The sequence below is a fragment of the Macaca thibetana genome, chromosome 6 (genome assembly GCF_024542745.1).
Source record: "Macaca thibetana thibetana isolate TM-01 chromosome 6, ASM2454274v1, whole genome shotgun sequence".
Classification (NCBI taxonomy): domain Eukaryota; kingdom Metazoa; phylum Chordata; class Mammalia; order Primates; family Cercopithecidae; genus Macaca; species Macaca thibetana.
Window position 1 is genome coordinate 86060509 of NC_065583.1, and position 24824 is coordinate 86085332.

Consider the following 24824-nt stretch of genomic DNA (forward strand, 5'->3'; position numbering starts at 1 on the left):
GCTTGCCTGTTCATATCCTTTGCCCATTTTGAAAAAAAATTGATTGATTATTTTCTTATTTACTTGTAAGAGTTATTTGGGATTGCTTGGGATATTAGCCTTTTGCCTTAGTATGATACTTGGTTACAAAGGACACTTACTATTGCATTATTTTAATATTTCTTACTTTTTCATTGGATACCATATCATCACTAAACATACTGCATTTTAAACTCTTAAGTGAAATTCTGCTATGAAAATCCCTTCAATTATAGACTCAATGATTCTGCATGTGGGTTATTAATAGCAATAAAAGGGGATGCTTCATACAGTTAAAAAATTATAGAAGTGACCATTAGTCAAAAATTTACTTAGAAGGTAAACTTGTTCTGTATTAGGGGAGAAGTTGTCACTTTTCTTCCCTAAGCCAAGGAAGGAGCCTAAGTTGGAAGCAAAGGTCCCATTGCCAAGCTTACAAAAGTTATGTGATTAGAAATTAGTCCTTGTTATAGCAGAGTGCATATCATGAATAGTTCGTTTTTATTTTTCATGAATTTACTGCTCAATATTAGGCTCTACATTTAATATTTATATATAGAAAAGTTAAACAATTTTTTTTTGAGACTGAGTTTCACTCTTGTCGCCCAGGCTGGAGTGAAATGGCATGATCTCGGCTCACTGCAACCTCTGCCTCTTGGGTTCAAGTGATTCTCCTGCCTCAATCCTGAGTAGCTGGGATTACAGGCGCACGCAACCACACCTGGCTAATTTTTGTGTTATTAGTAGAGAAGGGGTTTCACTATGTTGGCCAAGCTGGTCTCAAACTCCTGACCTCAGGTGATCCACTCACCTCAGCCTCCCAAAATGCTGGGATTACAGGCGTGAGCCACCGCACCTGGCCGACAATTTTTAATTATATAGGAAACTAGCATTTATGAAGTACTTCTGAATTTAGCGCCTAGGTCAAATTACGCTGGATATGTTTTCATGGAAGCTGTTGTATTCTCTTATTTTGCATGGTTTGGCTCTTAATTGCTTATAATTCTGGTACATAATGAGCACAAGGGAAATATATTTTAAATATGCATAAGTTAAACTTGCTACAAACATTGAGATTAGAAGTTGCAAACTGACCACTAGGTCATATCTGCTCCACAGGCATCTCACATAGTTTGAGAACTATTTTGAACTAGTTGCTAAAGCTTAAAAATAGAGGGATTTCTCTTGAAAAATGGAATTTTGGATAATAATGGATTTTTTATATATATATATATATGTTAGTCATGAACTGTCACTACATAGTAGCTATTATTTTTAGACAGAGTACGTGCTCTCCAACTTGACAGAGCTCCTGTCATTCTTTAATGTATTACAACTGGCCTACTTCACTCATATACCTTATGTAGATTCCTTTTTCGTTATTTGTAGATTTATATATATATACACACACACATATATACACACATATAGATATCTATCTATCTATCGAGAGAGAGAGAGAGAGGCAGATATATAAGGAAATTTCTTAGTTTTTTCATTAATAAATGCAAGACATCCAAAGCTTCTGTGCTTTATTATTTTTCTGGTACATTCATCTCCTTAAAAGGAGACATTAGAAGCAGTAAACATCCCAGAGATAGTAACTTTCTTCTTCAGAACTTTTCCCAACAAATCACTCCATTGGCTGGTGAAAAAGAAGATGACTGAAAAGGTTTATACTTCCTGGAGTTCCACTATCTTACGCTGTAATTTCTTCAGGTCTTTCTGTACTTTACATTTCTCTAAATCCATCTTTGTTTTCTGTATTTGCTGGAGAGAGCTGAGAGAGTCATGAATTGATTTAAATCCTGTAAGAGGGTAAAAGAATAGGTACACTTAAACAATGCATTAGAACTTTTTTTTAAAAAGTTGCTAATTGGCAGTCCTACCATAATTGATTATCATTTAATTCAAAGGGCATTAAATTCTATTAAGACCAGCCAAAAATTGTACATAATCTGTTTCTTGTATGTCATGAAGATTCATTCACAATAGTGTTTCAACTTATATCTGGTTATCTGGTTTCATTGTGAAATTAATTATTTTTCTCCTCCTCTCCGCAAATACATTGCATAATTCTATATTGCAAGAGAGAAATTTAAAATATTTTATTCTTTCCGTATGCTTTGACAAGAGATTTGTGTGATTTTTTTTTCAGTCTTGTTACCAAATTGAAGGTAAAGATCCCAGAGGAGAGTTTAAAACTTCTCTGAAAGTAGCCCATTTGAGGGACCTCAGAGCAGCCCCCTGCTGCCCTCCTCCCTCCTGGCACTTTGTATATCTCTTACGTCTAGTCACTCATGACCACAGACCTATCAAACCTCAAGGTCTTAGGGCACAACCCATTTGTTATTCACTGGGGCCTTTCACATAGTCGTTTCTCAACACATTTTTATTAAAGGCATAAAGCAGCAAACCGTTAATTTGAAGTTCCCACTTTCTAGAACTCCTCCTCGTTAGTAAAATGAAAGGACTTGCAGATGGTAAATTCCTTTTCAGTTCACTAATGGAATGAAGTTTTACTAATGGAATAAGTACAATTAAACCTCTGATAGTTAAACAGAAAGCAGGGCCTTTAAAAGAAGGGCCAGTTAAGTTTGGGACATGATTCCTGGCCAGATAATTCATTATTTTGATATGACGGTGGGAGGGGTATATTCTGAGGGTTGAACTTCCAGGCAGCAAATTCTACTTATATGCCAGGAACATCTGGCAGATTGAGACCATCATGTCCTCCCAAGGCACCTCCAACGTATCTCTCTACAGGACCAAATTTGGTAGAATTTACACATGAATTTTTCTGAGATCTAGAAGAAAAAAGAAAAAAAATTACTTGGGACTTTCTCTAGTAAAGAAATTCTTCTGAGCCCTGGTAATTCTCTCAGAATTATGACTCAAGGCAGATGGCTGCTCCACAGCACCTATCCCATGTCCTTCCCTTTGACAAATTAGAAGAGCCTTTCAAATTAATCCTCTTTGATGTTAGCTCAGCTTGACACTGCTGCCATTAGCTTCTTTAAAAGAAAAGCAGTCATTATACTGGACTCTACTAATTCATCCCTCTTTCTCACTTCTAAAGGTCAGGTCTCCAGTCTGACATCTGTCCAAGCTCATTACTTGTAGTTGAATGAGAAGGGCATTTGATTTAGGCTCTTAATTTCATAACATACCCACAAGTCACGTCTTGGGTATTTCCAAGGATTTTCCAAGTCTGACAATTCCGTGATTCTATGATCTTAGTTAAAAAAAAAAAAAAAAAAAAAAAAATCTCACGCCAATGGCAGGCCTGTGACATTCCAAGTATGAGTGAAGAAAGTTAATTTATTTATATGCCTTCCAGTATAATACTCATATTCTATAGGATATTTAGAAAAGTGGATTAAATACATAAGGATGTCACTGATGACAAGATTGATCCCTGACCATTAGCTCAAAGTGGAAGACTGAGGGATTGAACAGGAAAGGACAGATATTCTACCTGATTGATATTCATTCTGCATTGTCTCTAATTCACCCCAGATCTGCTTTTCCATTTGTTCCATCTTTTTGGACAATTTATTTTCCATTTGCTTTACTTTACTTAGTTGTGTTTCCTGTTTCTCTGTGTTAATGAAATTCTCTACTTTGCTTGAAAGCTGCAGCAGTTTTTCTTCCATTTTATTTTCAGACTTTTCCTGTAAAAGAGATTATGGGATAAAACTTCTGAAACGTACATGGATTTATCCTTCAGCTTAGAGAAAATGTTTTTAACATTCATTTTTCCATGCTGAGCATGAAAATTCAAACCAAGTTCCTTTGTATCTAAAACTGTGTTCATAAGTATAAGAGTTAATCCCTTTGGCCCTGTTCATTTGTAGTTTCTGGAATTCAACATGTTACGGAATAAAAGAAAAGGGCTGTAATGTGGCCCAAATTCCTTGAGAATTTGGCATTTTAGTCTAATATTCAAAGATATTTTAGATACCGCTTTTCCTGAGCTCCTTGCACATCCTCCTTCGAATTTTATACCTCCATGTGGACAGACTTCAGCTAGAATAGTGATTCGTCATTCCAGTCATTTACTAGAATCACCTGGACCATACCCCCCGCCCCCAGAAATTCTGATTTAATTGGTCTGTGATGGAGCTCAAGAACTGATAGGATTTAAGCACTCTCCAGGTGATTCTAATGTGCAACCACGGTAGGGACTGCAGAGGCAGCCTTAGGATGATCAGCTGCTTTTCTCCTCACTTCTCCACAGGGAATCTGGGAGCAGGAGCTGGGCATGGCAGGTATGACCCCTTTGGTTCTCCTCTCTTTGGCCCCATCTACCTCAGGAATAAGAGTTGGTGGATTCCAGTCTCTGCGTTCCTTATGGTGGGAGGTTTCTGCCTGCACGATGACCCCATGGTTACCTAGTGCCGCCTATAACTGGTAAAGGAATCTGCCTAATTCAGGAGTGAAGAGCTAGCAGCCCCACTTGGCAGCTGCGATCTCACCACACATACTTCAGTAGCTTTACCAGCGATAAAGCTTTGTTCATCTCCAACTCTTGGACTCCTTTGTAACTCTATCAGCTATTTACAAACTCGGGTTGGAGCTGGGGACATTATTTCCTGAGCGGCCTCTGCCTGAAGTCTCTCTACCTAAGTTCTCAAAACATCTTTAGTCAACTGCAGGACTGGCAGCCATTGACCACAGTGATGGCGCTGTGCTGCCCTTCCTATTGGGTAAGATGTGATGGTTGCAGTGGAACAGGGGACTCTTGAAATAAGTATATTTCTCATGTACCTTGGTAGCCTCACCCCAAAGCTTGGCGCTGTCTTTACATGGTCTGATCTGAAAAAGGAGTTTTGGAAACCTTTAATCTACTAACAGATCTCCAGAAAAGTCAAATGATTTGTCTGCACATCACCCGGGGAGTGTGCCTATAACCACTGATTCCCAGGGGAGGCCCCTAGAGAGTCAGATTCCCTAGGGCTGGGGTGGCAATCTGTTTTTTTTTTTTTGAGACGGAGTCTTGCTCTGTCGCCCAGGCTGGAGTGCAGTGGCCGGATCTCGGCTCACTACAAGCTCCGCCTCCCGGGTTTACGCCATTCTCCTGCCTCAGCCTCCCGAGTAGCTGGGACTACAGGTGCCCGCCACGTCGCCCGGCTCGTTTTTTGTATTTTTTAGTAGAGACGGTGTTTCACCGTGTTAGCCAGGATGGTCTCGATCTCCTGACCTCGTGATCTGCCCGTCTCGGCCTCCCAAAGTGCTGGGATTACAGGCCTGTATTTTTTTTTTTAAACCTCTTCAGATTCTTTTGATACGGGTAGAGCACACTCTGAGAAAGACAGGTTTGCAGAGTTGGGGAGTAGCAAACAGGACCAGAAGACAGGCCTCTGGGCTCCTATTGTGGTGCTTAAAAAAAAAGTGACTGAAGCAGTGAAGATTACCATAAATGTAGAAGTGCAACCTCCCAGACCTTTACTCCCTGCTAACAAGGACCATGCAGGTGTTTACTTCACAAAATAACAGAACTCCTCACCAGTTTCTCCTGTAGGACCTTCAGACATTCATTTATATGGCCCAGGTGGTCTTTTCTATATTTGAGAAATTGGTTTTCTGTCCATTTTTTATTATTCTCAACTTCTTCATACAGATTACTTGAAAGTGAATTAAATCTAAGGGAAAAAATGTTTTGTTTCATTTTAATAAGTGAATTTAAACGTAAAAAATTAGTGTTGAAAAAGTCTGCAGTTTTTTGAGGTGATAAGACTCAATGTGCCTAGCCAAGTATTTGTGGGGTGATAATGGGAGGTGCAGAGGCAAGGCAAGTACACTCTGGGTTCCTGTCCTGAGCTTGAGTTCAGTCCAGCTACTGTTAACACCTCCTCTACATACCCTAAAATACATACACACATGACAGGAGCACTGTTGGCTAGGAGCTAACCACAGCCACACTGAAATGTAGCGTTATCCATGCAGAATTGCTCTCATGGCCTGGGGCTCACTGGTTGTGCGTGGAGGAAATACTTTGATAAGTTCACTTGGGGTGGGGACTATTACTCATGCTAGGAGTTGTCTGTCAAAGGCCAGATAGTAAATATTTTAGGCATCGTGGGCCATATGTTTTCTGTTGCAACCACTCAATGCTCCATTGCAGTGGGAAAGCAGCCACAGGTAGTATGTAAAGAAATGAGTATGGTTATAGTCTAATCAAACTTTATGTAATATTCACATGTCATGAAATATAGTTCTTTAATTATTAGAATGCATAGAAACCATTCTTAGCTGTGGGTAGATGTGGCTAAGGGTGACAGTTTGCTGACTCCTGCTAAGTGCCAGTATGTGACTGGGAGAGGAGCAGGGGCAGAGAGGACCTGCCTCTGACCTTTCTCTAGCAGAGGAGAGAAAGGTCAGAGGCAGGAAAGTGGAGGGAGAAAGCCCCCAAAGAACCTGGGAAATGCGCCAAGGGGGACTTTATGTTGCCTTTGTCTCAGGCAAAATCTTCCATAAAGTCCCCATTGCTACCAAGGAGTCTGTGTGAGTGGATTTTTTATAGGGGGCATTTAAAGAGGCCCTGAATTACTCATGTGGGGCAAAAACAGAAGTAATAGAGGTACAGGAAGGGACCTATGGGACCTGTCAAGATGCTGCACCATAGAAGTATTAAATAACAGAGAATGAAGGATTTTTAAAAATGGAAGTGGATAAAAGGGTTGGAATCATATATCATCAGTTGAAAAGTCACTGTAGAGTGGCTGCGGGTTTGAGGAGAGAGGGGATTCCAATCTGAATTAAATCAGGTATGGGACTGGGAAGAGGTAGGATGAGGGATGGGGACTTGTGAGTGGTTTCTGTGTGTTTTCTGCATATGACTTGCTCGTGATAAGATGTCGGCTTCAAATTCCCTTTTAGAATAGGTAAAACTTTTAGATTGGCAAGAACAATGTTTGTTATTGAAAGTATTCAGACTGTTTTACAATGTATGGTATAGACTGTTAAATTAATAATTGCTCTGATGTTTTCAGACAAAATTATATGCATATAATTTAGTTTGTGATGTTTATCATTGGAAATTAATGATTAAATCATCCTGGACATACACTGCATGAACATGCCTCTCTTTATCTTTGGAAAAAGTGTTTGGGCTAATTATTAGAAAATACAAGTTCTGTGAAATCATTGCTTTTAGGCTAATGGCTCTCAACAGGAGGCAATTGCCCCCTCCCACCTTCTCGCCCCCAGGGGACATTTGGTAATGTCTGGAGACAATTTTGGTTGTCACAACTGAGAGATGTTACTGGCATCTAGTGGGTAGACACTAGGGATGCTGAGAAACGTCTTAATGCATAGGAGAGGCCCACAACAAAGAATGATCCAGCCAAAATACCAATAGTGCCAAGGTTGAGAAAACCTGACTCAGATGATGAAACCAAGGATGGGAAATGTAAGTTCATTTTCCAATAGTTGTATTAGTTACAGTCTAATAGCTAAATTCTGATCTTCGTCCTCTGAATTCTCTCATTATTTTTGACACAGAGTGATATTTTTCACATAGATATGAGGCATATCTTGATTGACTGTTGAGTACCTCAATGCTGCAGACGACGGAGTTGGCTTCTATTTGTGTTCTTTAGTCTACTTATGATTCCAATCACCTGTGCTATTGGTTAACAGCTATTGGATCTCAGACAAATAAACCCACCCACTGAATATGTAGACTCCCTTATTTTAGCCAATTGTTTTATCTATCTGGAATACTCTTCCTCAGAATATCTATTGGCTCCTGCCCTCATTTCATTCAGATTTACATTCATACACCACCTTAAAAAATAGAACTCTTTCTCCTTATTTGAAACTTCCTATTCTCTTACCCTACTTAATTTTTCTCCAAAATTCTCACCACCATCTGACATACACTAATTTGTGTTCTATCTCCTCCACTGAAACTTAAGCTCCATGAAAGCAAGAATTTTGCATTGTTTATGGCTGAGAACAATGCCTGGAATATAATGAGTGTTCAATAAATAGTTGGCTAAATGAACAAATGGATCATTCTTTCTCATTAAGTATCTTTTATTAGCATTGCTGACAAATAACAAATCATAGATTTGTGAATTTATTTAGAAATCTAATCTATTTTGGTTTTCATCTTCCTTTCCCTGCCTCTGGTGGAAGTATTAATTAATAGTCATAGTTTAGGGGGCCAGTAAATCCCCAGATAATCAAGAGATAGCTTTACAATTGAGAATCCAGCCTTCAGTGCTCACCTTTACTGTATAACAAATAAATGAGAGCATCTACTCTTTTATCACTGATACAATATTAACTTCCCTCTGAAAACCAAGGAACCATTAAATATGCCCATGTAGTATCTCTGGAAGGGCATATCAGTAATTAAATTCTGAAATTAAAGCCATAAAGAATGAATTACTACTTATGATCCTTTTATTATGAGATTTGCTTGCAATTGAAAATTAATTTTCCTAGTAACACTCAGAAGTTGGACTCTGTTGGTAGTTTATTAAAATTTGAAAGCATTTTTGAAACAGCAATCTCCTTGAGAGATGAAAAGAATAAGTAAAATAAAGGTTTGTATAACTCTTTTTCTTTGCATAGGATTTTCCCAGACATAATGGACATGATTTGCCATAATCTATTAATTACAGAACTTACAGTTAAAATGTCAACAGTATGAATCTATCTTAGATAACATTCACATTTTAGATCCCAAATCTTCTATTTCAATAGGTGTAAGAGCATTTCTATTAGATGTAGATAGATAGGTGATTAGATAGAGCTTTTTCTTTCCTTTTCCTCAAAACACAAAAGTCAGACATTTAAATTATAGCTAGAGACCTCACTAGGATGATGAGGGCTATTGGTTGTTTTTATGTTTTTGTTTTTAAGTGTTTATGCTGATTTAATCAAATTAAAATATACACCGAGAGCAATTGCAAGGGAGAAAGTTACAAAAGAGTGAAGGAAAGCTGAGTGAAGATCTACAGACACAGCAGAGCACAAGGAAGAGAGCTGCAGTGAAGGATTAGTGGTGAAGGCAGCCAGGGTCTGCCTTCCTTGGTCATGGATGACGTACAGAAATGAGGATGTAGCTCTATCCTAGGCCAGTTTTGCCAGTGCACTTATGTCCCAAAACCAGTGTCTTGTGTTAAAAAAATCTATTGAATGAACTTTTCCAAGATTTTGAATTCTTGGAAACTATTACTGCTGGCAGCCTCTCAAGAACTTAGATAGGGCTTTGACCAACTGTGAATGTAAAAAGAATTAGTGGCCTTTCATTTGCTGATAAACAGAAGATATTTTCAGTTTTTTGTAATCATATTTGAAAAAGAGCTTAAGACAGACCATATGCTATTTTATTTTAGAGATTGAGTCTAAGATTCTAAGTTTCACATCAGAAACCAAAAATTAGTTCCAAGAAATACTGTATTTCTACTAACTTTATACCTACAGATAGAACTCTCAAACTAATTTCTTCTTAATGTTTTATGATTTCTAATTAGTGACACTAAAAATCAATTCTGCCTCTACTCTGATAGAAAGACTTTTGTTTCTTGGATATTCCAAATTGTTCAAATCCCAATACATTCATAGCCTGTTTCCCAGCCACCCAAGTCAATGTGGTCTTTCCATTTTTAAAATTTCTGTGGTAGAATTAGTTTTCAATAGATAGAATTGTGAGATGGAGACATCATGAATTGATCAAAACAATTTGAGCTTTAGAATCAGACACTTTCTAGCTGTGTGATTTTGGGCAAATTAATCTCCATGGTTGTAGATATCCTCATCTTTAAGATAGGGATAAATAAGAGTTACCCTGCAGAGCTGGGTGCATTGAGTATCTTCAGCGCTAGTGGTTGGTAGGCATTCATTAATGACAATTACTATATTTATTATTTCTGCCTATTGATATATCATCTCATTTAACATTGTCTTAACTTTTGCTTTTCCTGTGTTTAGCTTTTCACTTACGTTTTTTCTTCCCAACTGTAAGTGGCAAGGATTATGTTTGGATATTCTAAAACACAATGTGCATAATATAGGTGCTCAAAAATCATTCATTCATTCATTGGCGTCTACTTCTGTTTCAATGTGCTGGGTGCTAAAGATACAAAGGTGAATGTGACCTATCTCTGCACTGGGTAATTTTTAACTTTCTATTGTGGTAGTGTTTTCAAAGTTGGATGATATTATTTGAGTCTATGCATTTGCTTTGTTGACCAAATACTTTTTCTTTTCTTATAAATCACTGTCTACTAAACAAGCATCAGCAGTAAGAGGTATCTAGGGAGTGACTATTAAGGGCTGCCCCTGCCAAACCCTTGTTAAAAGACAGCTTTATTTCCTGACGGCCAAGACTCTTGCTATGTAAGCACTAAGTAGTTGGCTTAGGACATTACTTAGCAGAAGCTCTGAGGGTGATCCTTCTGAGGAGGAGGAACAGTGGAGGGGTTCAATGTATGTCTTTGTCGGATCCAGTGATGAGTGCCCAAATCCCAGCAATTCACTGGAAAACCGTCAGAAAACATTGTAGCTTTTAAGTTCAATATAAGTTTAGTTGACCATTAAACTTGAATTTGTAAATGTTTCTAAATGGGAAGATTGCCTATTTAACCTTTTTTTTTTTTTTTAAATTTGCAGACATAGTTTTATTATTTATTTATTTAGATACAGAGTCTCACTCTGTTGCAAGGCTGGAGTGCAGTGTGGCATGATCTCTGCTCACTGCAACCTCCACCTCCCGGGTTCAAATGATTCTCTGCCTCAGCCTCCTGAGTAGGTGAGACTATAGGCGCGCGCCACCACACCCGGCTAATTTTTGTATTTTTAGGAGAGGCGGGGTTTCACCATGTTGGCCAGGATGCTCTCCATCTCTTGACCTCTTGATCCGCCTGCCTTGGCCTCCCAAAGTGCTGGGATTACAGGTATGAGCCATCAAGCCCAGCCAGATGCATAGTTTTAATTTTGAAAAATGCGCATGTCAACTTTGAGGCGTCTCAGCTGCTGTTTCTGGTGCTCAGCCGCCAGGAATGGTGGCTATGGAAGCCAAGGTTCTTTGTATGTTTTGGCCACTGGTATCATTTTGACAACCTGCCTTAACAGGTTTTAATTGTATCTTGGCAAGTGAGGTGACACGAAAGCCATCATCTTGGATTTCAATTTACTAATGAGGATGGTGGTGGAGATGGAATTACCTCGGCATTTTGAAGGCATTTGCTCCTAGATTCCTTGTCAAGACACCTGCGAGTAGGTGTGGCACGGGGAAACCTTTTCAGTATTGCTCTTTTCTTCTTTCCCACCCTCAAGGTACCTGGGTCATTTTCCATGATTGACATCTGGTAACCACAGAGGTACCCTGAGTGAAGGTGGACCCGGCCTGCAGCAGCTCTGCTCTTTTTTTTCCTACTTTCCTAAACTTTATTAGAGAAAAAAGCACTAGAACATAGTCACTTTTCTGGGATTCCTCCCCCAAAAATGTGACGTTTGATTTCCAAACATGCCAGAAGTGTACATGGTTCCCAGTTGTACTAAATAGGTGAGAAGCTGAAGTCCTAAAGTGTTCATCTTCCAACGTCTCCCAATCTGTGGTCTGTCCTTGGATCAGCAATAATTGTCTGAACAGCTACTATGGCTTCATTAATTTTTGTCTGTAGCTCTCTGAGCTCTTTTATATGCAGCAATTGCAGAATTTGAGCAGCTGCATTAAGAACTGCATCTCCTGCATCAAAACCAATAATATTTTGTCTAAAGCAACAGGCAAACCCTCTTTTGTTTGATTTGCCTTAGCAACTGCACCCTGTGTCAGGTGCTCCTGGGCCAAAATTCGAATTGCCTCAGGCATTGCCAGGTAATCGTCATGACATTGAATCTGAAGCAGGTTAGCCTTCACACCAGCCTTAACATCAGGATTATTTACGTCCAAATTGATCAACGGTTCTGCATTTTTAGGCATTGTCAGCAGTTTTTGCATAATCAGGTAGTAAGTCCTTGTATTTTTCAGCATTATCTCCATATTCAAGCCTAACAGCTAGAGAAACCAGTCAATAGCTTCTTGTTGATCTTGAATCTTGAAAGGACAGTCAACATCTCTGAGACACTTTTCAAAGAACTTGGGCCAGTCACTGCTGTGGATGTTCCTTAAATTACCTGTCTTCAATCTTGTAGTGTCTAACTTTCTGGTCTTCAAGCCAAACAAAGGTTAACCTTAACCTTGCTAAAAGACTTTTTTAGAGACCGGGTCTTGCTCTGTCATCCAGACTGGCATGCAGTGGTGTAATGATAGCTCATCGTGACCCAAACTCCTGGGCTTAAGTGATCCTCCTTGCCTCAGCCTCCTGGGTAGCTGGGACTACAGGTGTGTGCCACCGTGCCTGACTAAACTTAACCTTTAATGTTATTAAAACACTTTTATTTAAAAGTTAATCTCTTTATTCAGAGAAATTTCGTTCTTAAAAAAAAGCAAATTCTACACATTATCTACTTTATTTTTAAATTTATATGTACCTCAAAATCCTAACATTAGCGACAATTTACTTTTTTTTTTAAGTAGTAGAACTACTTATTCTTATTTTTGTTCAAAGTTAACCTTGTTAAAAACTAAATCCAGTACACTAGATTGAAACAGAAGTGCTCTGGAAAAAACAAAAACAAAAACAAAAAAACCCTGTCTTACTTTCTCTTTGAGCAAAATACATTTTCAATACATATCTCAGTCAAATGGTTAATATCTCTAATGTGAAAGAATCCTACACATTGATAAGAAAATGACAAAAATCCCAATACAAAATTTGATAAATAATAATGGGCAATTCACAGAAAATTCAAATAGTAAAAGGGAATGCAAATTAAAACAGATGCTTTTTTCATCCTTTGGCCAGTATTAAAAAGAGAACACATTCATCATTGGTTAAAATGTAGAGAAAGGTCTTCTCATACATTGCTGGTGGAAGTGTAAAACCCTACAACATTTTAAAAAAGAAATTTATGAAATTAAAAAAAAATATATATATATATCTATATATATATATTCTTTAACCTAGCAAGCTTGCCTATAGAAAATAAAAGTGCCAGTATTTAAGGATATCTAAGGATATACACATACTACATTTTTTTTTGTGATGATCATAAACTAAACATAATCCATTCAGCAATAAGATAAATGGTTGAATTAATTATGGCACATATATAAGTTAAAAGATTGTACAGCTATAAAAATGTTAGAATATTTACTGATCTGGAGAGATATCCAGTATGTACTAGAAAAATCAAAGAATTGAGTAATATGTATAGAAATTATTTTTAAAACCCATGCTTCCTCTATACATGTAATGCATACATATCCTTTCTATTATATATTTATATTAACAAGCAGGAAATTGAGGATGGCTACATCCCTGGTATTGATTACAACAGAAGGCTGATATGCTGACCTCTTTTTTCACTGTTGTTGTTGTTGTTTTTACAATTAATGCATATTTTTAATTTTTAAAACCGGAGAAAATTTAAATATAAAAGTCAGTTGTGTAAAAATGAATTATTAGAATTATTTGCCTGGGGAAAAGCGTGCTTTATAGATTCACTGTCACCTACTGTAATACTACTGAAATGTTAAGACTTCACTACTTAAAGTGAGAAAAAGATTCAAGTTTACACTGTTATAAAAGTGTCCAGATTCAGATTTAACTACTCAGATGACTTTCCATAAGCCAAATTCCCACAGTACCAAACAGAAAAAATAAGCATCATCAGTAATGAAGCAGTTAGCCCTGGATCTCAAACATTTCCTTTTTCTCTGTTTTTCACTTGTTAATATACCTCATCCCATTTCAGTTTATAAATCCCATCCCTTCCCTATACAATCAATTCTTATTCTGTATATCTAGAAACAGATTACTTTTCTACTTTTCCTTTGGACAGTTTTCTTTGTCTTAATTCCAAGCTAAAGGTATTAGATCTAGTATCACACAGCTATTCACCAAATACCCTCATTGTGCTAGAATTTAAGAAAGTAGGAATGCTTTCTTAGAATATGAAGAACATGGGTATTTTCTGTTTACTCGACAACTACTCCAAATTTTAGTGAGGACAATTGTTTTACATCAACTTATAAGACACACATATTTCACATTTTAGCATCTCCAAAATCAAGAGCTATCTTAAAATGATGATATGCTGTGGTTTAATTGTTAGCTTCATGTCTTACAGGTACAAAATTATAATGGTGCATGTTATATTCAGTGGCACTTAGATTTAATAAAATATAGTACAGACGGGAAAAAAATAGAGAAAGTAGAGTATTATCAGGATACTGGATTTGACCAAGGCATTAAACCCAAATGGCATGAGACATAGAGGAAAAAGAATAAGAGTGTAAGGGACAGTAGATAGTATCCAAGTGACTAGAATTTCCCTCTGCCTGCACCACGACCCTGGGAAATGATGATCTTTTTTTTTTTTTTTTTTTTAAAAAAAGAGAGATTTGATAATAAGGAAGCCAGTAATTTGAACATTTGTAGAGCCCTGTCTCCTTTACTGCTTTCTCCATTGAGTGGAGGAAAAAATTCAGTTTAAGATGGGGTAGAGACCAGTCTTAAAAAGAAATAATGTAAAGGAGTAAATAGAGGACCTTAGAAAGAATCTTAAAGGAAAAGCTTGTATCAAAATCATTTTTAAAAATATTTGATAATCTTGAGAAAAGAAATAATTTTCCATAGTGCTTTACTTTGAGACATTTTAATATAAAATTGATAATAAGTAAAAATTACAGGAAGGGCAAAAATGATTGTGTCAATTCAGTTGAGACATTGTGCAATCAAAGTGAATGACAAGATTAATCTTCATAATTCTTTTATTATAAATAATGTATAAATTACTTTAGTGTAGAATATTCTCTGTGTTAGTTCACTGCTTTATTTCTTGGCCAGGTTCAAATTCCTGGGATAGGTTTTTATTTCATGCTAATGCTTCATTAGTCAAAACTCTTTGGAATGCACTTAACAGAATTAAAAATCTTCTATTCACTTACTTGAATTCCAAAAGGTTCATTTCGTGGCGATAATCCCCCTGGACCATCTTTAACTTTGAGGTTTGCTCAGAACTGGCAGTCTCTATCTTTCCTAAGAGCTGCATCACCTAGTCAAAGTACAAGAGGGTTTTTTGTGTGCATATGAACAAAACCACCAGCATTCACATTAATATACTTTATTCCTTTCAGGAGCCGGGAAACAGATTTGAACGTAAAGCATGATTGCATTTGAAAATGCCTTGTGTTCAAATGAGTATTATAGTTATGCTATCTTCAAGGAAAGAATAATAGGGAGTGTTCCATTCTGTTGTGTAGAATATTCTTTTTGATCATAGGCCATCTAATGATATAGCAAAAACATGCTATTTCCATTAGTTTGTTTATTAATCTGTTAATTTGATTATATCTCTACTTCTCTATTGTCTCTCCAGTTACAATACAAGATATGTTATGCTACTGCCACCATATCCTCAGTGCACATTAGGTGATCAATGGTAAATGATCAACAAATACGTATTGAATAAATGTTTAAATACACAATCAGGCTCTGAGGAAAACACACATGACTGGCCCAAGATTTCCAGATAGTATTCTGACATGAACACAAATGAATCCCAAGTGAAATGACTTAGGGCATTTAAGGATAGGAGAAAAACAAATTCTAGTTTTAGAATTTAAGATTAGAGCACCTTCCAAATTGCCAGAAACATTGAGAAAGTTCCTTTATGTAAAAGAACTGGATTAAAAAATAGATGCAGAATTGCAATCCATAATCATGCCTAAAGTAGTACTTCTAAGGAGAATGAAACTACATGATTGGCTTTGGTCAAACAGAATTCATCTGCTAATAAAGGTGGTCATATGGAGGAGAATGGGCATTTAATAAAATAAGTTCTTATGAAAGAAAGAGGGGAGTAACGGAAGGATTTGAATAGTTAAGTGTTGGGTGGGCAACCAACAGTCCTTGAGTGGCTATTTACAGGAGAAAGATACACTTAAAACAGGCTAAAGATGGAAATGTTTGAAATAAAATAATAGGCAATTTATTATAAAGAGAAATTATAGGTAAAGGCAAAGGAAAAGAAAGCAGCAGAGCAATATTAACATTAGGTAAAATATCACTTAAAGCAAAACACATTTAAAAATGGGACAAAGATGGTCATCTTTATAAATGAAGAGTAAAACTCATTGTGAAAATAGAGAGCTGTGAATATTTATATATTGAGCAAAAAAGTAACAATACATTAGTGATTTTAAATGACTTTTCTTGACTCTTTACTGGTCAAGTAAGTAAAATATAAATAATGATACAGGAAAATATAAAAACTATAAATGTATTTAATAGATTTATATACCAAACCATGTAACTTGGAAACAGCATTCTTTTTTTTTCAATATGTTGTTGATATGATTGAGTACCTTGAAAAACAAAGAGAGTTTAAAAATTATTGGGCCTAATAAGATGGGTAAGAGGTAGATAAGGAAAGCCAGATGACAGATGAGACTAGAGGAAACTATGTGCTCAGTAACACCTGCTCTGGACTAACTGGCTCCCACCAACAAATAATCAAATGCCAAACTTTCATATTCCCAATTTCCAGAGGATTTCTACTTTGCTCTGCCCAGATGACTTCAGAGGAGAAGAGAAGTGATTGTTTTGCATAAGATATGTGACAAAGTGGAACACAGAAAACTTGGCATTGGGCTGCACTTTAGTGAAACCGTTGACTGGGAAGATGAAAAAGAGACACTTCAGGCAGAAAAGAGCACAAACTAGGGGAAGATGTGTAATATCTTGGTGTGAGTGGGGACCTACCTACAGGGAGCTCAGCATCACTGGACATAAAGGGTGAGTCAGGGAGCACAGTCTAGAGATGGCCTTTAAAATCCAGACCAACCAAAGGACTTACATGTCATTTTGTAAGAGATACAACCCATTGCAGGGCTTTAAGCAGGGATGTAACATGAACAATTCACATTTATGTTGGACTTTTAATAATAATAGCTTCCATAGGAAATTCTTTTGTTTATATTCCTTGGTTCCATAGTCTTTGAGTAAAAATCGTTTTACTACTTCCAGAGAGTAAAACAATAACAGCAATGGTGGACTCAAGCAGTGTATGCTTAGAGTAGATGACTGTGTTGGAACACAGCAGACAATTCATTAAACATTTGTTGATTGAATTGACTGTTCCCACGGTGTACATGAGTGAGTTGTCAGAAGTACACCCTTTGGAAGAAAAGAGTTCTCTTAAAAAATTACCACCTGATTGGGCATTTTGATAAGCTATAATGATCTTACTTCTGGCAGTAACACATAATATGAGTCCCATCTATTTTCAGTTACCTTCATGTCCAAATTCTTGGAAAGGGTTTCCAGGGCGGGCATGAATTCTTGAATGGCTTTCTCAATTTGCCGGTACTCTTGCCTGAAGAAGTGAATGTCTCCAGAAAGCTTCACGATGCTTGAATCACATCTAATGGCAAGATGGAAATTGGTGTGAGATCAATATCTTTATAATATTTGTAATACTAGAGTAGACACCTGCACATTCATTTGATGGCCAAAGTTCTGAAGTCATTTGAAGAATGAGTTGGTAGATACTGGAGTGTATTCAGGAATCTCTTCATTTTTCTCTTCTCTTTCTGATGAGAGAGAAACCAGGTTGAATGCATTGGCTCAAACTAGAGCACCAACTTGAAATAGTTTAGATGGGGATATTGTGGTAAATTGAGGGAAATTTTACATTTTCAGCTTGATATTAACTTAGTCATAGAGAGTTATAGCAAATTTTGATGTTTTGGAAATACAGGCTGCTGCCTATGGTTAGGCAAAATTAAAATTTGTTCCACTTTTATATCATGTTCTAAATCCATTTTCCTCTCTTTATCCGCTTTTCTTGGCCCCCGGACTGTCAATTCTCCTTTGGCAAGAAAAGGTGTCCCAGCAACCCAAAATCTTCCAATCCATCTTCTCCAATTCCTCACCCTTTTAGCCTCAAACAAAACTCCTGTTCCTTGAATGGTCTCAGTCAGGCATTGCCATGTTAAGACAAAACCAATTCGCACTAACATATGAATGAAGCTTTGGTCCATAAAGTTGAATGTGATAATTTACGGAAGGAATTCTGGTCAGAAGGAGCTAGTAAGGTGAGCTGAAGATTATCTTCCCAGTATGTTAGGGAAGATAACACACAGAACCACACCCTCACAGCCATTACCCTTGACTCTCTTGGGAGAGAGCAGGTTGTACAGTGTAAATGGTCAGTTTCTGTATATTTTCACATATGCATGAAGGATAGGTTGAAGAGCACTGAACGACTTTATCTTTTGTATATCTGAGTTATCAGGATTATTTTGATATTTGTCATTTTATAAAATAACTGTTTTGACTGTCATCAAATAATATTAATTAGGAAATACATTTTCATATTATTATGCTAAGTGATATAAATATTGTTTGCTTTATGACTTCAACATTTTTAGGATCCCAGAATGAATCTTTTTTCCTTAAAGTTTTTGGTGCAAAAGATTTGAGGCAAAAGTGAGTTAAGACGGCAATTTTGCCTGAGCATTTCTTTAAAAAGATCCTGAAGGTATCCCTTTAGTATCACCCTTAAAGATGACTGTAGTGGAGGCGAAGAGGCTGCTGGGAGAAAAAACTAGGAATTAGTCTGATCAAGAATGGGAGCAGGATGGTAGGCACAACATTCCTGATCAAAAGATGTTTTGCACCTTTGCATATATGAACTGTCATTGTCAGAATGGCACCTCTATTGTTGGTTAGTTAGAATGTCCTGATTTGAGTCCGTATTAAAAGCCCCCAAAACTACTCAGGAGTGGCGGCTGCTGCTACCACTACTTCCTGCCATCTCCCTTCCATCCTTCTCTTGTTTCCCACCTTCAGGGACAGCAGGGTCTGTGCAGTGGAGGCCACTGGTTAAAAATGTGGTTTCTGGTGTCAGATAGACCATGCTTCTGCTACTTCCTAGGTTTATGATCTGGGACAAGCTTCTTAATGCCTATGGGTTTCAGTTTTCCTCATCTGAAACAAAGGGGTAATGATGCCATGGTCACTGCATACAGTTGCACAACTTGTCTACCACACAACTCCGGGGGTGCCAGAAACACATGGTTGACAATGCAAATAGTGTCTCCTGGAGTGCTCAGCCTTCAAAACTGTAAGTGGCTGTCCTGAATAGTGTTACTTTGTAGGTTATTTAGGGATGGAAGGAGGCGATGCATGCAAAGCATATAGCCAGTGCCTGACACAGGGGGAGCACCCACATAAGATTAGCAGCTAGGATTTATTTACTCATCTCGAGAGTTGCCGCCTATTCATTCTCACCTCCCCTAACCACCACCCACTAGCCTAATCCCACATGTTGAAGTCAAGGATTGATTCATAGCTTTTCAAAGCTGCACTCTATATTCCAAAAGGAGTTCCTCTGCCTACTCCTTCTTTAGAATGATTTTATTGTTTCTGTTAAAATAGTACATGACTGTTACAAAAAATTTCATATCATGCCTAAAAAACAAAGGTTAACATCTTCCCAAATCCTGCTTAAAAAGTAACATTATGAATATTTGATTATCATTCTGTTCATCATTATACATATATACTTAAAATGTATGTGTTCTTATAGATATATATATACACACACATAGAGATAGGAAGGAAGAAACATAATTTAGAACACTGGGATTATATTACATGCATCAACTTTAAAATATTACATTTAATTTTACTTTAACCTAAGAAAAGGTAATTGTAGCGAGAAATGAAGAAACCACTGAGTTTCAGATATGTATTTCTTCACTATGAGAGAGATTTCTTTTCTAAAAAAAGAAGCTATAAAAAGCTATCATAGATTGGAATTGTTATACTTGTCACAGCTACCATCTCAATACCAACTTTAGATATTACTAACTTTAGATATTATCGTTGACCATATGCCAAAAAATGAGAAAATAAATAAGTTTATATACTTGTGCCTTCAACATTAAAAAAATAACTTGCTAATTTAAAAATGTAAAGTTTTATGACATTTGCACTGTGTTCTGTCACTAGAATGCCTATGGTTATTTAATGTTCACTTTATATGTAGATTAGACGTTCATTGATCATCCTTTCAAACCGTGATTTCTTTTCTAAGATCCTTATTTTGATTTATTCCATGGTTGGCCAGAGTTTGTCATCCAGATTTTAAAATCAGGGCTCAGGAGTGCTAGAATTCTCAAGTTATTGAGTGCTTGAGAATGCCTGACTTCTCTTGTGATTGAAAGGTAACTTAGTTGAGATAACATATTTTTCTTTCTTTCAGAACATGACAAACATCAATCCATTCTTTTCTAGCATTGGTTGAGGTGGAGAAGTCTGAGGTGATGACATTTCTTTCCTTTTTTATGAGACTTGCTTTGACTACCTGGATGCTCTGTGAGTCTTTATCCTTGCTGTTCAGCAACTTCAACCAGGATATCTTGGTTTCATTGTTCTTATATCATTTTTTCCAGGGTTACAGTGTTTCCTTTTAATCTATAGATTCAAATCTGTATTTCAAGAATGCTTTCTTCTCTTATATGCAGGATTTTTTTTTGAAGAATTTGTTCTGTTTCTTCTTTAGGGCCTTCTATTAGTTCTATGTCGGATGAGTTTTCCTTGTCTGTCATATGACAATTTTTCTACAATAATTTTTATATTGAAAAGTATCTCTTTTCATTTAGTGTGGTTTACTCATGTTTTTACTTTCTATAACTCATTATTTTTGGTTGCATTTGTTCTATTTTAGGAGTTTCTAAGGTAGATTAATCTTCATAATATCTTGACTTTTTCTTTTTCCTATCCCTGAGCAATTCAGTTTATCTATCTCCTTTTGTTATCTGATAGTCTCTTTTGGAGGGAAACCTTTTTATACCTTACTTTGAAAATTATTATTTATTTTATCGAAGTAAAAGATGCCTGTAATTTGAAAGTTAATAATAACAAGTTGATAATAAACGACAGTGGTTTCTGACCCTTCCTCTCGCTGCCTCTCTCAGTTCCTCTCCCTAGTGGCAAGGGCCTGAAGCCTTTTGAGAATTCTGTTGCATAAAGTTAAGTTGTTCTCAGCTTATCCTACAACTTTAAAATTGGCCTTCATTCTGCTAAGGCAGTTTTCATGTTTCCATCTGCTTTCTAAGTTCCAAGACTTCTATGCTGATATCCCCAGTCCCTATGGGTTCATATTTTAAAAGAAAAAACCTTTCTACTATAGATTCAGTGGGGCTTTTGGAAGGGCCAAATTACACGTGACTGTTCAAAAGTAACCTTTTTTTAAACAAATAAAATTCTTTGTCTTTCATTCTTAATTTCTTTGAAACCGGGAGAACTTTTGGTTTGAATTCTTCCTATACTTTTCTGGGTAGTTCCTTCATGAAGTATATTCACTAGTCTTTTGCTTACGTTTTTGTGTATCTATTATCTGTCTGTCTGTCATCTATCTATCTGTCTTCTGCCTATCTGGGGATGATAGTGGAGGTGATTCATATGCATGACTGCATTCCAACAATCACTATTATGTCTTTGAATGTTTCTGCTACCTGCAGAGGATCAGTGAGTGTGTTTGGTGGCAGGTAGATCGCATCCTCTATTCAGGCTTGCAGTATCAAATCTCTCTCCTTCCTCAGCCTGTTGCACTTCAGCCAGTTTCTCTCAGGTATAAGTGGGCAAGGAGGGAGGTCCTAGATGATAGGAATGATAAAGAACATGGTTGCATCTTTGGCTATACCTCCCAGCTGTTCAGTGTTGCTGACCTGAATCTCTAAGGGGACATGTCGTCTTTCTCCGATGACCCACCCGAGCCTCTACGTAATGCTGCTTGATTCCATTTTGCCAATGTCTCTCAAAATGATGACTGTTGACTAGTGGGAAATCATTATGTTTAAAACCTGAGAAGGACTGTATCAGTCCAAATGTCACAATATTTGGTAAGTGTGTTCTGTTTGTGGTTACTAGCTACAGCAACTTCCTTATTATATTAAAGATGGAGTTTTTGTTTTCCTCCTTTTTCTTTTTCACTGGCATTGAGCTGCCTCAAGTAAGAGGAGTGGAATAAAAGGTCTTTATTCTGCCCTCTGTAACCAAGACTGTTTCCTCTTAAGTGGTCAAAAGTCGATAATATCCACACACTATATGTTTCTTTAAAGAACATGATTTTGCATTTAATCACAAATCAACAAAATTTATATATATTTTTCCCCCCACATGTAGGTTTGTTCTGGAATCCTAAAGAGCCAAATGGGGCTAGAAAGTTGACCTCAGACTGCTGCTACGGATGGTAAGTCATATGCATCCCTAGGGTGCCCTTCGCATGCTCGCCTTTTCCTTTTTTGCACTTCATCTGAATCTCTAAGGGGATATGTCCTCTCTCTCTGATGACACACCCAAGCCTCTAGTCTATTAAATAAAGGACAGGGTGTCAAAAGCAGGCTGGCAACTTTGAGAACCTCGTCTCATTGGGAGGACTTACTTTTAAACAGCAATGTATTGCCATGGGAAATAAAGTGTAAAATTCAAATCTCATTGTAGTTATTAAATGTTGAGACTGATTTATGAAGCAGTAAAATGTTTGCTAGCAATTATGTTAAAACAACCAACTTAATTTTACTTATGCCAAAATGCTAATTGGAATAGAGGTCCCTCTATGTGGAAAGACAGTAATCAATCTGCCTTAGCTTGTCCATTAGTCATTTGCCTGGCAAAGGCACAGAAAAGGAACAGGAGGAGGGTGAATTTAAGTCTCATGGCTCTTAGCCAAATTCTGTCTCAGATTGCCAAATAGATTTTAGAAATTTTCCATAAAAGGGAGACATTTCAAGGAAAAATAAGACCTTGTACTAAAATCACTGCTTATGATTGAAGGGGAAGGTAAGCAAAAAGCTAGCAGAGCAAAAAGAATTGCACATCTTGATGTAATTTCATTGATCTCTTTGTTTCTTTGAGATCCATTTGCTCTTTTGTCTTGTAAATAGAACAGGGTTTACAAAAATAAAATAATTGGTTTGTAAGTGGTTTGCAGGAAGAAATAGTTGGTAGGAGTGTCGTCAGCATACCACCAAATTTAACTGAATTATATTTCATTTAAAACATGTTTGAAATTAGCCAGTCATGGTGGCATACACGTGTAATCCCAGGTACTCATGAGGCTGAGGCATGATGATTGTTTGAACCTGGGAGGACAAGGTTACAGTGAGCCAAGACTGCACCACTGCACTCCAGCCTGGGTGACAGAGTGAGACTCTGTCTCAAAAAAGAAACAAAGAGACCATGTTTGGTTTTATCTTCTTTGCAAAATCTTGGCACACCTAAATAGGGTTATGGGTTTGCTGATATTTGTCTTGTTATCTTGTTTTGTAACTTACCCAAATATTATAAAACTTCTTTGGTATTGATCAAATATTAAATAATGAAATAAATATTTCTACATATATTTTATTTATATATTCATATACAACATAAATTCCCCTCTTTACTCTCTGGACTGACCAGCAGTTATTTTTTTCTTTGATGAGAGTTTTTCAAACATACGTATTATTTCCTAGACAGCATCTTTTATTTTTAACAAGAATGAAGCCACACTCCAGAACTACAAAGTCTTTCCCAAAGCTACTAAGTCATTTATGTTGTGGGCCAACCAGAAACCTGGGCATCCTTGACACCTCCTCCCTTCCTCCCCTTTGAGCTCCATGCCCATTCCAGTTAATATCCTGATGGTGTCTCATACACAACATGGTGGAAACCAAACACTTTATTACTTCCTGTTTCTCTTTCCCCTTCCTTGTTATAATTGCTCCTTATTTCATATTTCCTTCTCTGTGGAATAACATGAGTATTCAACCAGTCTCCAAGCCCAGAAACTTTGGTCATTATCCTTGACCTCTCACTGCTTAATTCATCCTCCATGTTTATTCATGCACTAATCCTGTAGATTCTATTTCCTTAATGTCTGTGTTGTCTGTCGTCTGCTCTGGGCTTTCATGGCTAGTGCCTTGGTTTAGGCCCTGCCACTTCTCACCTGGATTGGTACAACAGCCTTCCTCTGATCTCCACATCCTCTTTTGTATCCTACCAATTCAGCTACAACTAGAATGTCACAAAACATGATATGCCACCCCCTACTTAAAATTCCTCCATGGTCATTTATAACCTTCTACGTAAAGTGCCAACTCTTTACCTTAGCCTACAAGACCCCTCATCTTCCAGGTCTGGACTGCTTCTCTGGCTTCATGTCCCAACTTTCTCAAAATGCCTGCTCCAAAATGCCATTCTCCCAGGTAGGCCCATGAACATGTCACAGGATCCTTCCCTCAGTTCTTTTGCATATATTATTCTTCCAGGTAAAGTGTCTTTCTCACTTTTCCTTATCTAGTTAACTGTTATAAATCCTTCAAAACTCAGCTCAAGTGTCACCTCCCCTGGGAAGCCTCTCTTCTGCATGGGTCTGATTTGGACATTTCCATAGCCTCCCAGACTTTTAGTATAGCATTCACTTCATGAGTTATTGATACAGCTTGTTTTCCTTGGTAGACTGTGAACAGCTATAGAAAGGAGAACATGTTGCTGAATTCTAACACATGGCCTGGCATAAGATGAGTGCTTAATACATTTTTGTTGAATTAAATGGGTAAATACTCTAGGAGAGCTTTGTCTTAGGTAGTAATTATCTAATTCCAAGAGGATTAACCAGATGGAGACAGCAGTGTTACAGGAGAGAGGAATGAGGTACTGGCAAAAGATGTAGAGATGGAAAGGTGT

The 24824-nt window shown here is 37.2% G+C and overlaps 1 protein-coding gene and 1 pseudogene across 1 annotated transcript in view; both read right to left on the reverse strand.

The window, feature by feature from the left end:
* Nucleotides 1-1533: 1533 nt before the first annotated feature.
* The window catches only part of FAM81B (family with sequence similarity 81 member B), a 51463-nt gene continuing 28172 nt past the window's right edge, over nt 1534-24824 (reverse strand). The window contains exons 6-10 of the mRNA XM_050794328.1: nt 17379-17508; nt 15032-15138; nt 5528-5663; nt 3497-3692; nt 1534-1826 (exon numbers count right to left, since the gene is read on the reverse strand). Coding sequence (XP_050650285.1) covers nt 1693-1826; nt 3497-3692; nt 5528-5663; nt 15032-15138; nt 17379-17508 — 703 coding nt within the window. The 3' untranslated portion in view covers nt 1534-1692. The remainder of the gene's footprint in view (nt 1827-3496; nt 3693-5527; nt 5664-15031; nt 15139-17378; nt 17509-24824) is intronic.
* Nucleotides 11538-12701, reverse strand: LOC126957013 (RNA transcription, translation and transport factor protein-like; annotated as a pseudogene).